General features: G+C 44.1%; 1 protein-coding gene across 5 annotated transcripts in view; it reads left to right on the top strand.

Annotated features, from left to right (window-relative positions):
* LOC102381708 (cat eye syndrome critical region protein 2) overlaps positions 1 to 12862 on the top strand; it is a 140738-nt gene extending 127876 nt beyond the window's left edge. For all 5 annotated transcript variants that reach the window (XM_025198813.1, XM_025198812.1, XM_025198811.1 and 2 more), the window contains 2 exons: positions 3702 to 3807; positions 4109 to 12862. In XM_025198813.1, the coding sequence (XP_025054598.1) occupies positions 3702 to 3807; positions 4109 to 4114 (112 nt within the window). In that variant the 3' untranslated portion in view covers positions 4115 to 12862. The remainder of the gene's footprint in view (positions 1 to 3701; positions 3808 to 4108) is intronic.

Here is a 12862-nt window from a genome sequence, read left to right as displayed (position 1 = left end):
CCAGTATGTTGTTAGTCTTCTTGGCAACAAGGGCCCACTGCTGGCTCATATTCAGCGTATTGTTCACTGTAACCCCCAGGTCCTTTTCTGCAGAGCTGCTGCCCAGCCAGTGAGCCCCCAGCCTGTCTCGGTGCATAGGATTGCTCCGCCCTAAGTGCAGGACTTTCCACTTGTCCTTGTTGAAGATTTCTTTTGGCCCTATCCTCCAGTTTATCTAAGTCACTCTGAATCCTAGCCCTGTGCGAAGCGGCTAGTATTCAGTTCGGATTCAGCCGATTCAGGGAACAGTGATTCGATTCAGTGATTCAAATCACTGTCCCAAATCAAACCGGCCTCATCCCCCACCTGCTCTTCCAGCCCTGTCAATGGCTGCCCAACCTGGCCTCAGTGTCCTGACACTTAAAAAGCCCACTGATGGGGCTGGGAGAGCAGGCAGGGGTTGGGGGGCAGTCAGGGGATGGGGCCTAGTGGGGGTCCCCCCCATGGTCCATCCCCCTCCCCGCCCCCTAGTTACTGGCATGGAGCCTAGGTCCAGCTCCCTGCGGCAGCGGGTGGAGACTGCCTGAATCTCCAAATCTTTTCCAAATTGATTCAGACCTTTTAATTGGTGTCCCAGTTCAATTCAGGTTCAGAGATTTGGCCGCTAAATCGGGCTGAATGTCCTCTGAATCAAATCAGCAATTGAAGCTTTGCATGGCCCTGCCCCCTAGTTACTGGCATGGAGCCTAGGTCCAGCTCCCTGCGGCAGCGGGTGGAGACTGCCTGAATCTCCAAATCTTTTCCAAATTGATTCAGACCTTTTAATTGGTGTCCCAGTTCAATTCAGGTTCAGAGATTTGGCCGCTAAATCGGGCTGAATGTCCTCTGAATCAAATCAGCAATTGAAGCTTTGCATGGCCCTGCTATCTACTACTCCCCACAGCTTGGTGTCATCTGCAGACTTGCTGAGGGTACACTCTGTGCCATCTTCCAGGTCACTGATGAAGACATTGAACAAAACTGGCCCCATGACTGAGCCCTTGGGCACTCCACTTGATACTGGCTGCCAACTAGACATTGAGCCATTGATTGCTACTCTCTGAGCCTGATGCTCCAGCCAGTGTTTTATCCACCTTTACAGTCCGTTCATCCAGCTGGTACTTCCTTAGCTAGCCTGCGAGAATGCTGTGGGAGATTGCATCAAAAGCTTTGCTAAAATCAAGGTACCCCATATCCACCAGTCTCCCCACCTCCATAGAGCCAGTCACCTTGTCATAGAAGGCAATCGGGTTAGTCAGGCATGACTTGTCTCTGGTGAATCCATGTTGATTGTTCCTAATCGCCTTTTTCTTCTCCAAGTGCTTAGAAATAGATTCCTTGAGGATCTGCTCCATGATTTTTCCAGGGACTGAGGTGAAGCTGACTGAGTCTGTAGTTCCCTGGATCCTCCTTCTTCCCTTCCTTAAATATGGGCACTATGTTTGCCCTTTTCCAATCATCCAGGATCTCTCCTGATTGTCATGAGTTTTGAAAGATGATGGCCAATGGCTCTGCAGTCACATTAGCCAAATCCCTTGGCACCCTCAGGCGCATCCCATCCGGCCCCATAGACTTATACACATCCAGCTTTCCTAAGTAGTCCCTAACCTGTTCTTTCAGCACTGAGGGCTGCTCACCTCCCCAAACTGCTGCCCAGTGCAATAGTCTGGGAGCTGACCTTGCCTGTGAAGACTGAGGCAAAAAAGTCATTGAGCACATCAGCCTTTTCTGCATCCTCTGTCACAAGGTTGCCTCCCCCATTCAGTAAGGGAGCCACAGTTTCCCTGATCCTCTTCTTCCTACCAACATACTTGTAGAAACCCTTCTTGTTACCCTTCACTTCCCTTGCTAGCTGCAACTCGGATTGCACTTTGGCCTTCCTGACTTCATCCTTGCATGCCCAAGCAATGCTCCTATATTCTTTCCTGGTTATTTGTCCAGGTTTCCACTTATAAGCTTCCTTTTTGTGCTTCAGTTTACTGAAGAGTTCCCTGCTAAGCCAAGCTGGTCTTCTGCCATACTTGCTAGTCTTCCTGCACATCGGGATGATTTGTTCCTGCACTCTCAATAAGGTTTCTTTTGAAGTACATCCAGCTCTCCTGGACTCCTCTCCCCCTAAGTCTGGTTTCCCAGGGGATCCTGCCCATGAGTTCCCTAAGCAAGTCAGAGTCTGCTTTTCTGAAGTCCAGGGTCTTTACTCTGCTGCTTTCCATCCTTCCTTTCCTCAGGATCCTGAGCTCACTCATCTCATAATCACTGCTGCCCAAGTTGCCATCCATTACTACATTCCCCACCAATTCTTCCCTGTTTGTGAGCAGCAGGTCAAGAATTGGCTACTCCAGCACTTGCACCAGGAAGTTGTCTCCAACACACTTCAAAAACTTCCTGGATTGCCTGTGCACTGCTGAACTGCCCTCCCAGCAGATGTCAGGATGATTTGAAGTCCCCCATGAGAGCCAGGGCCTGCGATTGGGGAAACTTCCATTAGCTGTTGGACGAAAGCCTCATTCACCACTTCCTCCTGATCTGATGGTCAATAGCAGACATCTACCATGACATCACCCTTGTTGCTCTCCCCTCTGACCCTAACCCAGAGACTCTCAACAGTGCAGGGGGGCATGACCATTGAGGTGAGAATTGCAAGGTATATGGTCTCGGGGTCAAAGGAAAGGCCTCAGTGACACTAGCATGAAACTCTGCCTGTTGGTCTTGGAATGAGGTGGCTCTAAAGTAAAAAGTTGGATAAATGCCTGTGGCGTGGAGGATGAAAAGGCATAGCAGGAGAAACAGGAAACATGGTGCTGAAAAGTGCTGAGACACAAAGTCTGGTGAATAAGTACAACTGCTCTTTCTAACAATAAATCATCCATGTAAAGAAAAAAATTAATTTGGAAATGAGCAGTTAAGCCACTTCTCTGCTGTCATTATCACTGATGGAGTCCCTTAACTGCTAATCTCCAAACTATCCTAGCACTGCTCAACTGATTGTCAGTCCCAGCCCTTGCACAGCATTGGAGTTGATTGTTGGTCCCAGCCCTGGGGCTGTAGTGGAGCTGGTTCAAGATTTCAGTGTGATGTCAGGGCAGAGACCAACAGCCAGCAAGCTGTGCTCATATTATTTTCTTGGAGCAGTCTGTTGATAACTGAACATGTATTACTTAAGTGCAATTAATACAGTCATTTTGGGTATCTTTACATGTGCTCCAGGGTGGGGTGGAGGGGTGCTTCAGTTAGAGCTTTAATTAAAGCGCCCACCATGTCTCATGTATTCAGCGTCCCTGCATTTCAAAATGATGGCAGGGGCACTTTAAAGCTTGTTGAATGCTGAGTACACCAGATGCCAAGGCTGCTGGAGTGTGCTAATTAGCATCCTCCTGCAGAATCAATTAATTGAGTCTGCTCTAACACATGCTAATTAGCATGCACTGGAGCAGGTATTGGACACATGTATAGATGCCCTTTAAGTGCAGTTAACACGTTCTCTAACTGTAATGTGTAACAAGGCCCTCACTCGTTGAAGTGGTTGAGGCGAAGGGGGGTGGAGTCCAGTGGAAGGTTGGGCTAACTTTAATGTAATTGAAGTACTTTCTTATATATGTAAATAATCTGGATGTGGAAAGATGATGAGAGTTATTTTCGATGTTTATGTGCTAAAACTCTTTCCATTCTCTTTCTGGCTACAGAATGCAAATGCATCAGCCCCAAGCCCCCTTCCCGAAGGTGCCTATAGCAGCTATGTCCCGAGAGGAGCTGCCACCACAGAAACCATCAGCATTGCCTCTGGATCAAGTAAGAGCCACCAAAGAAAGAAGTTCAGATGAGAATTTTTCTCTTCCCTGATTAAAAAGTAAAATATTTGAAAGTGGGTTTAGAATGGGGGGAGGTAAGGAAATCTATTAAGTATTGGCAGGGAAGGAGGGGTGAAATGACATATGAAGGGGATCCTAGTAATCATAACTGGATCCCTGATTGCAGATATTACCTGGGACCAACTCTCCTGTCACAAATGTTATGTAAATGAGGGAGCTTTTTCTTTGTACCCTCCCTCCCACCCCCTGGTAAACATTAAATTTTTTTCCCCCTTTTCCAGAGCTAGTCCACAGAGGGAAGAACCCTGAGAAAATGAAAGCCACGTGATTTGGACAAGGGGAAAAGGGTTGGACTCCGCAATCCGTAGCAGCGCATAGCTTCCAGAGTCACGTGGAACATGATGCCATGATGGCTTTTGTGTTTTTAAACATGGAGTAGTTGTGGGTCCGTGGCCAGCTGAATGACTGATCTCAACAGCACAGAGGAAGCATCTCAAACTGGTGGCTTTCAAGACTGAGGACTGTCTCTTGTTCAGGGTTTGAAGGGTTTGGGTAGGGAGGTATGGGGATTGAAATTTTCATGAACTGCTAAACTCAGGTATATTTTTCAGGGTGGAAGAGGATGATGATGGAATTTACTTGTAGTATTAATGTGTGTGTTTGGAGCTGCATCCAGTTTACAGAATTTACCTGTTGCCTTTTTAAATAAATTTTTGTTGTTGGTGAATGTATTGTACATAATGGGGGGGGAGGGGGTGGGGCCCAATTTGTAGTGGGCATAGCACTGGGGTGATCCTTAACTGTTTACAATCATGTCACACTGAAATCTTTCAGTCTAGGGCAGTGGGGGGAAGATGATGGAACTGTTTGTAATTTTTTTAATCTTCCCCACCCTCGTTCCAGTACTCTGAGGCTGAGACACTACTCTTGAATTGATCGCAGGGATTTTCAGGAGCAAAACATGGCACTCCACTCTCTCATCCACAGGTTGAGTGCACTTCCAGCTCCTGCCATCATGGGGAACAAGTAAACCAGGACCAGGAATTGAAACCAGGACAGATCTCATGGCATTGCCCCCTAGACCAGAGTAGCAACCTTGCCTGACAATTGTGATCCCAGTCATTCATGTCTCAGAACATTGCAGATGGTGCTCTGTGCTTCAGTTGAAGCAGTGCAGTTTGAAGACGAGGTCATGGAGTAGTATCATAAAGTTAACTTTGTTGGAGCAAATACGGTGCTAGCATGTAACACCTCTCAGAACAGAGAGAGGAATAGAAATGTTCCCAGTTTTCTCTCAGAGCAATTTTGCTGTTCTTGCCTCCTGATACCAACAAAGCAGCAACAGATGGATAGTCTCTCGTAATTCCTGACAACTCCAGCTTATGTGTGGGATAGGAGCATGAAACTGCTTTAAGAGAAGGATCCGTCTGATCTTTGCAAAGAATTTTTCCAACTGAGGCCCCAACTTTGACATTTGCAAGTTAGTAGATAAGGGTGAGTTGGAATTTTTTTTTTCTAGATAAAATCATTAAGTGTGGCATTTGGGAGAAGAGCAAGACTGCCTTAGGTTAGTGCAGTAGATTTTCCTGACAAGAGACATGGATTTAAATGTAGCTTTAATTTAAAAGTTAAATGAGTTTGGTAGATTTTCACCTATGCCTTTAGAGAGAGATTTTTGTCAATTTCATAGGAAGCTACCAAACAGGCAGACAGATTGGCATTAGGAGCTAAAAAGAAAGTGATGTTGTATAGCAAGACTGAGGTATACTGGTGAAACTATGTAGATCTCTGGTATTGATAACAGGGTGTGGTGCTGGTTAAAGTTGAGGGTATGTCTCTGCAGTGAGAAGGGGTAATGATAGCAATGAAGATGTAATAGCACAGGCCTGAGAGTGTTCTAGCAATCAGAGTATGTAACCACTTTGCTTGTTAGCACATAGTTGGTACCATTGCATCTTCTATGCTATAGTTAGATGTGCTGGGTAGATTGCAATTGCGCCTTCATTTGCTAGGTTATCATGCCTTGAGCGTCCACCAGCAGTCTTTTCCAAATCAATACCAGAGTCTCTGAAATGCATCCTCTGAGTATGAAGTATTTTTGCCTAGCCCCTGTGGCATTACTAGATTTGTTCAGAGCTCTGGTGAGTAACAAAAACCCTAAGCTTAAAAAAAAAAAAAAAAAAAAAAAAGCATTCTTTTAACTATGAGGATGAGGAAAGACTAACATTTTAATACTATGCTTACTACTCATCCTTTCTGTTCTGTGCTTTTTACTGCTCATAGTACAGACTGGGGTTACAGGCATTTTCGAAGCCCTGTGCCCGCAAGCATAACAAGAGTGTAATTGCACCCCTTAATTTTTGTGTACTCTTACCCAGATGCAGGTTGCTGTAATTTTATTCCCACTAGAGTCACAGAAATAGTGAGTGGCAAGGATATTTATAGCGCACAGTTATCTTTTCTCCATGTTCATGTGAGTGGTGTCTGTTCACTGTTATAACAACGCTCAGATTATTTAGTTCATGCCCAAACCTAGGCCTGTAAACAAATTATAGCAAAGCTTCTGTGAAAGTTCTTTCACAGATCTCATTATGCAGAACATTGATTTGGCCAAGTTGGTCTTAATTGTTTGGGTTTTTTTTAATTATATTCCGCAAACAGGCAGCAGCTATTCCTGGTAGTGTGGTGTTGGTTGGCGCACAGGATATATTGCGTCTCACTAGAATGAACGGGAGTCGAGTAGTATCTTCCAATTCAAAACACACTTGGCCCCATTCACTAACTAGCAATACTGAAACAGTGACAAATATTTATTAAAAATACAGATATATTCAAATTTCCAGATTATAAATCTAGGAAACACTTTTAATACACCAGTTGCTTCTGCTCAGAAAATACCTTTCAGCTCATTTTAAATGGAAAGAACATTTAAAAACCAAGGAACTCTGTGGCAAAGTATTCTTTGAAACTGGAAACTGAATTCATTTTCTACAAACAACTCCTGTCCTACCAGAATATGCCCTTCACTTGGTTGGCAGTTATCCCAAATGTTGAAAATACTTCTCAAATTACTATAAGCTCTCTGTTATTCTTTGTGGATCAGGAAAGTTTGGAAGCTATGGAGAATGCAGTGAAGCACTCTGGGCCTGCAGCAATGAAAACTGGGTCCTAGGGGTGATCATAGTGTATATGGATGGTCCGGTGTCAGTCTGATAACAAAAACAGTGGTGCTTTGGAGAGGGTCATGGAATGGAAAGTAGTGGCAGGTGTTTTGAACACCACGTGCATTAAGTGTGAGATGAAAATACTGCCATCTCTTGACCTAGTGGAGATGATGTGGAGGGGAGGGAAGGAACAAATGTGATCTACGTATGGACAAGAGACAGGATTTTGTAGCTGATTCATTCTAGGAAGGTCTCTGGTTGGGTAAGTGGCTCCAGTAGAATGTATAGTTTATATATAATCAAAGCATTGGCTACAGTTGTGATGGCCCATGATTTATGTTAGAAATGTACATAAAGGAACCATGATTAGGATATAGGAGCAGGATGTACCAGGTTAGAAAGAGAAAGCTGTTTGTTGAGTCTTCATTTCTGATTATCAAGCATTTTGTAAATAGATGTTAATTTTATTACAGCACTGTGGAATCCCAGTAAAGTATCAGGACTTCATCTCACTAGGCACTGTGTGCCCTGTTTGTAACTTACTCACTCCCTGCCCTACAGGGCGTGTAGTGAGCAGGATGAGAATCAGAGAGATGGAAGGGACCCTGCAGGTCATCTGGTGTTTCCCCCTACAAGTGCAGGTATGCACATCCTAAATCATCTTTGTCTGATGCTTATTCAGTCTCCTCTTAAAGTCCTCCAGTGAAAGAGATTCCACAACTTTCCTGAGCAATGTGTTCCACTGCTTTACTGTCCTAATAGTAAGGAAGTCTATCAAGAGATTTAGTCAAAATCTACTTCTGCTGCTAATTAAAGCCATTGCTTTGTCCTACCTTCTGTGGTAAGGAAGAACAGTTGTTCCACCTCTTCTTTATGGCAGCCTTTCAAATATATGAAAACTGCAATCATCTCCCCCTTAAGTCTCCTTTCTCTGAGAATAATATGCCTGGCTCACCCTTTCCTCCTGTGGCTTGCCACCTTAACCCCATTATCATTTTTGTTACCTGCATCTGGACCCTCTCTAATTTATCCACATCCTTCTTAAAATATGGAGTCCAGTTTTCTTTCACCCTGTATTTGTGCATTTGATTTATTCTTCCAACTAATGTTGCACCCTACATTTTTCTGCAGTGAACTTTATTCTCCTCTTTCTAGTCCAGCTCTCCAATCTGTCAGAATCATTTTGAATTCTACTCCTGTCCTCCAAAATGTCTGCAATCCTTCCCAGTTTTGTCATCGGCAGACTTGATTAGAAAGTGCTCTCTTCTCCTATCCAGGTAATTAATAAACAGACTGGGGACAGACTCCTGGGAAACTTGATTGAAATCTCCTGCCGTTCTGAGATTTGACTCATTTTAATACCCTCTGTTTGCAGTTATTGAGCCAATTATGTATCCATCTTACAGTAATTTTATCTAGCCTGCGATATCCAGTTTACTTATGTTGAACGAGACTTTATCAAAAGCCTCCAAGTTGGTTTGGCACAGTGTGCTCACAGCAAATCCATGCTGGCTGTTAGTGATCAGCTTTTCCTCTTCCAGGTATTTACAAATTGACTATTTTTATAGTTTGCTCTGGTAGCTTTTAGGGTATTGATCTTCCAAGCTGACCAATCTATAACTCTCCAGATCCTCCTTTTTCCTCTTGTTAAAGATGGGCACTATGTTAGCTCTTTTCCAGGCCTCTGAAACCTCTCCTGTCTCCTCCACCTTTAAGACCTTACTTTCTCATATACCTGGTGCCTTCAAATCAGATGCACACCTTGTTTTGGGAAGTCAGAATGAAGAAAAAAAGATTTTTCCTTTTGTGGCTGAATGCTAACTGCAGGGGATACTGACCACAAATGCTGTGGGGGGGTTAATACTATAGCTCTGTCCTTGAAAGGTGAATTCTGTCCCCTCTTTCCTTGAAGCTGGCAAAGAAAGAAGCAGCATAGCAATCATCTTGCAGTAGTGTCTGCTTGTTTCTGTTCTTTCTTGCTTCTATTCCAGCAAAGAAAAATTTACTTTCCTTGCTCAAGACACGCATCCCAGTTTTGGAGGGATGATTCTAGGGAAAAGGGTATGTGTGGTATGCAAGTATGGTAATATTGCCAGTGGTTCTAAGATCCCTTCTGCCAGTTCCTTCAGGACCCTGAGATGAATTTCATCAGGCCTGCCAACTTAAATTCAAATTAAACAAAAATTCTCTAATGCTCTCTTTAATTACCATGTTGCTTGGCCTTTCCTTTTCTTTGTCTTTATTATTTTTGTGAGCTGCGTGGTTGCAGCTTTTTGTGAAAACTAAGGCAAAGTAGTAATTGAGCAATTCTGTTCCCCATACTGCTTGTATTTGCATACATGCATTTGTATACATGCATTTGCATTTCGACCTTCTCGTTTTCCTCTTGCACCTCTTCTTGCTACTCCTTAGCTCTTTTAGTCCTTCCCTAGCATTAGTTGTCTTCTCTTTGTTCTCTTCCTTCTAACTTAAATACCCTGTGGCAAGAGGGTTTTGTCCACCATCCTCGATACAACTTAAATTAAAACCCTGCTTATTAAGTTAACCAGACAGTACCCAGAGATTCCTGTTTTCCCAACCACTGGTAGACAGAAGTGATTTGTAGGCATGGTATCAGAAGTAGAAGAAATGCAACTTCTAATTTAAACTGTCTTCTCTCAAGCATCTGACTTCTAATCACTGCAATGTTTACAGTTAACTTTTTAGCAAAAATCCAGTGGGCCCCCATGCTCCCTCTTTGGAACCCCAAGTACTAATGTAACATAAATAAGCAAGCAGTCGATTCTTATTTAGAAAGCATGTTAAGCCAATCACGTATGAAAGCATTCTGAGAATGTTTTGCTATAATTCTAGATTTGGTGTAAAAACAAGGCCACATAATGTTTAGAACAAATATTGTACAGACAGACTCTTGGAAAATGTTTTGCATTCACAAGACACTCTGTGAAACCTCTTTCCTTTCCATTGGATCAGAATGCATTTTGGCCTGTGTAGCTTGGACTTCTTGATCATGAGGTTGTATGTCACCTCTGTAAAAAGTATGCCTTGCTTTTTTATTTTAAGTGGCCCCAGCACAGCTGTATACACTATCCCAGGCGTCTTGGTCTTTTTGTTCCTGTGGATAGTATGTAATATTTGCTATCTCCATAGACTTGCTGTCATTTATGTGAACTCCAGTGCACAGATCTTGGTGGAACTCCTGCATTTGGCAGCACCTTAAACTTTACGTGCCCTGGCAATTCAAATAAGAGTATTCTGAAGTCTGCTGTCTTTGGCTGCACACTGATTGAGCTACATCCAATGCAGTTTGGAACCCATGAACTCTTTGTGGAATCAGTGATAATATAACTACAGCAAAAGCTCCGTTAACCGGCACCTTACAAGCTGGCATGCTCTATTAACCAGCATGCTGGCTTGTAAGGTAAAGTGAAACCGGAAGTGCCTACCATGGCACTTCCAGTTTCTCTGAGCCCCCATGGCCCAGGGCAAAGCAGCCTGCACAGGAGGGGTGACGATGCCCCAGATGTAGCAGGAGAAGCAGCAGCCCAAACAGGCAAAGATGCCTGCTTGGGCCTCTCAATTAACCAACATATTTTGTTATCTGGCATCCCCCAGTCCCGGGGGATGCCGGATAACAGAGCTTTTACTGTATTAATTTCAAATTGTACCTGTCAGACCACCCCAAAATAGTTAAAAGCACCAGTCCCTTTTACAAATTTAGAGTTTCTAGGCCAAGTTTGGTGACTTCAAAAGATGTAAAGAGACTTGTTGCAAAAGTAGACCTTCCTGATTTTCTTGTTCAGCAGTTACACCTGACAAATTCAGACACAGTTCTCTTAACAGGAGCCTTATGGGTAGTGCAGTTTGGAAAATTTGGATTGGAGGCTTGGAGAGGTATCCAAACTGATGGTTTAACAGAAAGCTAGTCACAGCTCTAGCTAAGGAAAGGGGGGGCTTCCATTTTTGTGAAAACTAGTTCCCCTCCAGCTTGTCTTCATTCACTCCTCTATTAAAAAAGGCTATAATTAAGCAATAGCCTGTTGTATTTTCTCTTCTGCTATTCTCAGTCAGCTGTGTCTCTTTATTGCTATGTCCTCAGTTTCAAGGTAGAAGTGTGGAGACACTCTGGGGGTTGCCTTCCCTGCATTGTGTAGCAGTATTTCTGGCTGGGGTGGGGGACATGTGGAAGTGAGGAGGGGATGATGCTGAACAAAGTCATGCTTAATGGTAAATCAGCAGTCCCTTTTATCCTAAGGGTCCCTCAGAATGAACAATAGTACAAGTAATGGTGTGGGTGCTAGTGGTTTCTGTTGTCCCATAGCAGCAGTGCAGCTGGATCTGTTTTCATGGTGATGTCATCCTGTAAAAGTTTTTCCTGGAGCCCACTGGTGTAGAGGGCTAGCTGTCATAGCGTTTTTGTTCTGCTTTGTGCATGGCATGAGGGTTTTAACAGCAGCAGGTGTGTGAACACTGTAGTCTCTGTAAGGCTGATATTAAGAAGGCAGGTTATGAAAAGTGGTGGTGCAGCTGCAGGTCATGTGACAGGCTTTTAAAAGCTTGTCCTAATTGTAACCAAGAAGGCGTCTGTCTCGCACTGGCCTTCAGCCTTTCCCCATCTGTATCTGTTTAACATACAGATGGGGTAAAACACATTCCAGTTTTGCAGGTCCCCTGCCGGCCATGCGGAAGGAAAGTACTTTTAACTGGCACATAATGATCCTAGCTAGAATGCTGTTGTTCTCTCTTTACTCTTTGCTTCCCACCTCCCTTCCACCCCACCATTTGGAAGGAGAATTAAAAAAAACAACCCAGAAAAAACCTCTCCTCTTTTCCAAGTGTCTTTGAATGAGAGAGAGGAGAACTGGATTAATTCAGTCCCCTGTACATGGGGGAGTCAGGTCAACGTGCATTTTGACTTGGGAATCAGGATGATCTAAGCATGCATTCCAAATTGTAACCTTTTGGCAGCGCTCCTTCCCTTAGCTACTGGTTCTTGCTTGCTGTAGTGAAGAAGTGGTGAGATGTTGTAGACAATACGGCCAACGGTGTACTGATTCATGTCACCTACCAGTTTTCTGTACTTCCACTGGGGAAGTTCTTCCCTCTTTTGATACAGATGGAGCTCATCATAGAGGTCAAGGGGAGAAAGCCATGTGTGTAGGGAGAGCAAGTAGGAGTTGGTTCCATCGCTTGAAGCGGGCGTACGTTTGGCACGTGGCCATTATTCAGGGCTGAGTATAAATTTGGATTTGATCCCTATCAAAGGAAAGAGAGAATCATCTAAAATCCTGCCCTTTATTGCTGAAACACCCAAGAAATGGGTAAACTTGAAGATGAATCTTTTTCATGACACAGTGATGGTTGTTGAGATCCTTTGGCCCTTGTGCAAGCAATCAGGCTAGATAATCCTAATGATTGCCTCTGGCTATAACATCAATGAATTGAGGAGAGCTGCCAATTGTCTAAAGTATTTGAATGGACTCAGTAGGTTGACCTAAGTAGGAGGGGTGGCCTACCTTGGTGATTGCCAGATACCTCCCTGCCCTTTTGAATCTAAGCTCTGTGGCTTTCCCCTGTTGTGCATCAGCATTTTCCCTCTTCCTACTCCTTCATTTCAAGCCTCTTTTACTCTGCAGGCTTCACTGCAGCTCTGGACTGGTCACTGTGAAATACTCAGAGTAGAGCTCTTATGACTAATGGGAGTGGGGGGCCGATCCAAGAAATACGGGAGCCGCCCCCTTTACACATGCACTTTTACACATGCTCCGAGGGCTGGGGGTGCGCAGCTCTTTAATTAGAGCAGCTCTGAGTGCCAGTCTAATTATGCCGCATCGAACAAGCTTTAGTTCAAGCACCCCCGCTGCCATTTTT

This window comes from Alligator sinensis, unplaced genomic scaffold (assembly GCF_000455745.1).
Source record: "Alligator sinensis unplaced genomic scaffold, ASM45574v1 scaffold87_1, whole genome shotgun sequence".
Taxonomy (NCBI): Eukaryota; Metazoa; Chordata; order Crocodylia; family Alligatoridae; genus Alligator; species Alligator sinensis.
This window is presented reverse-complemented; position numbering and strand designations above follow the sequence as displayed.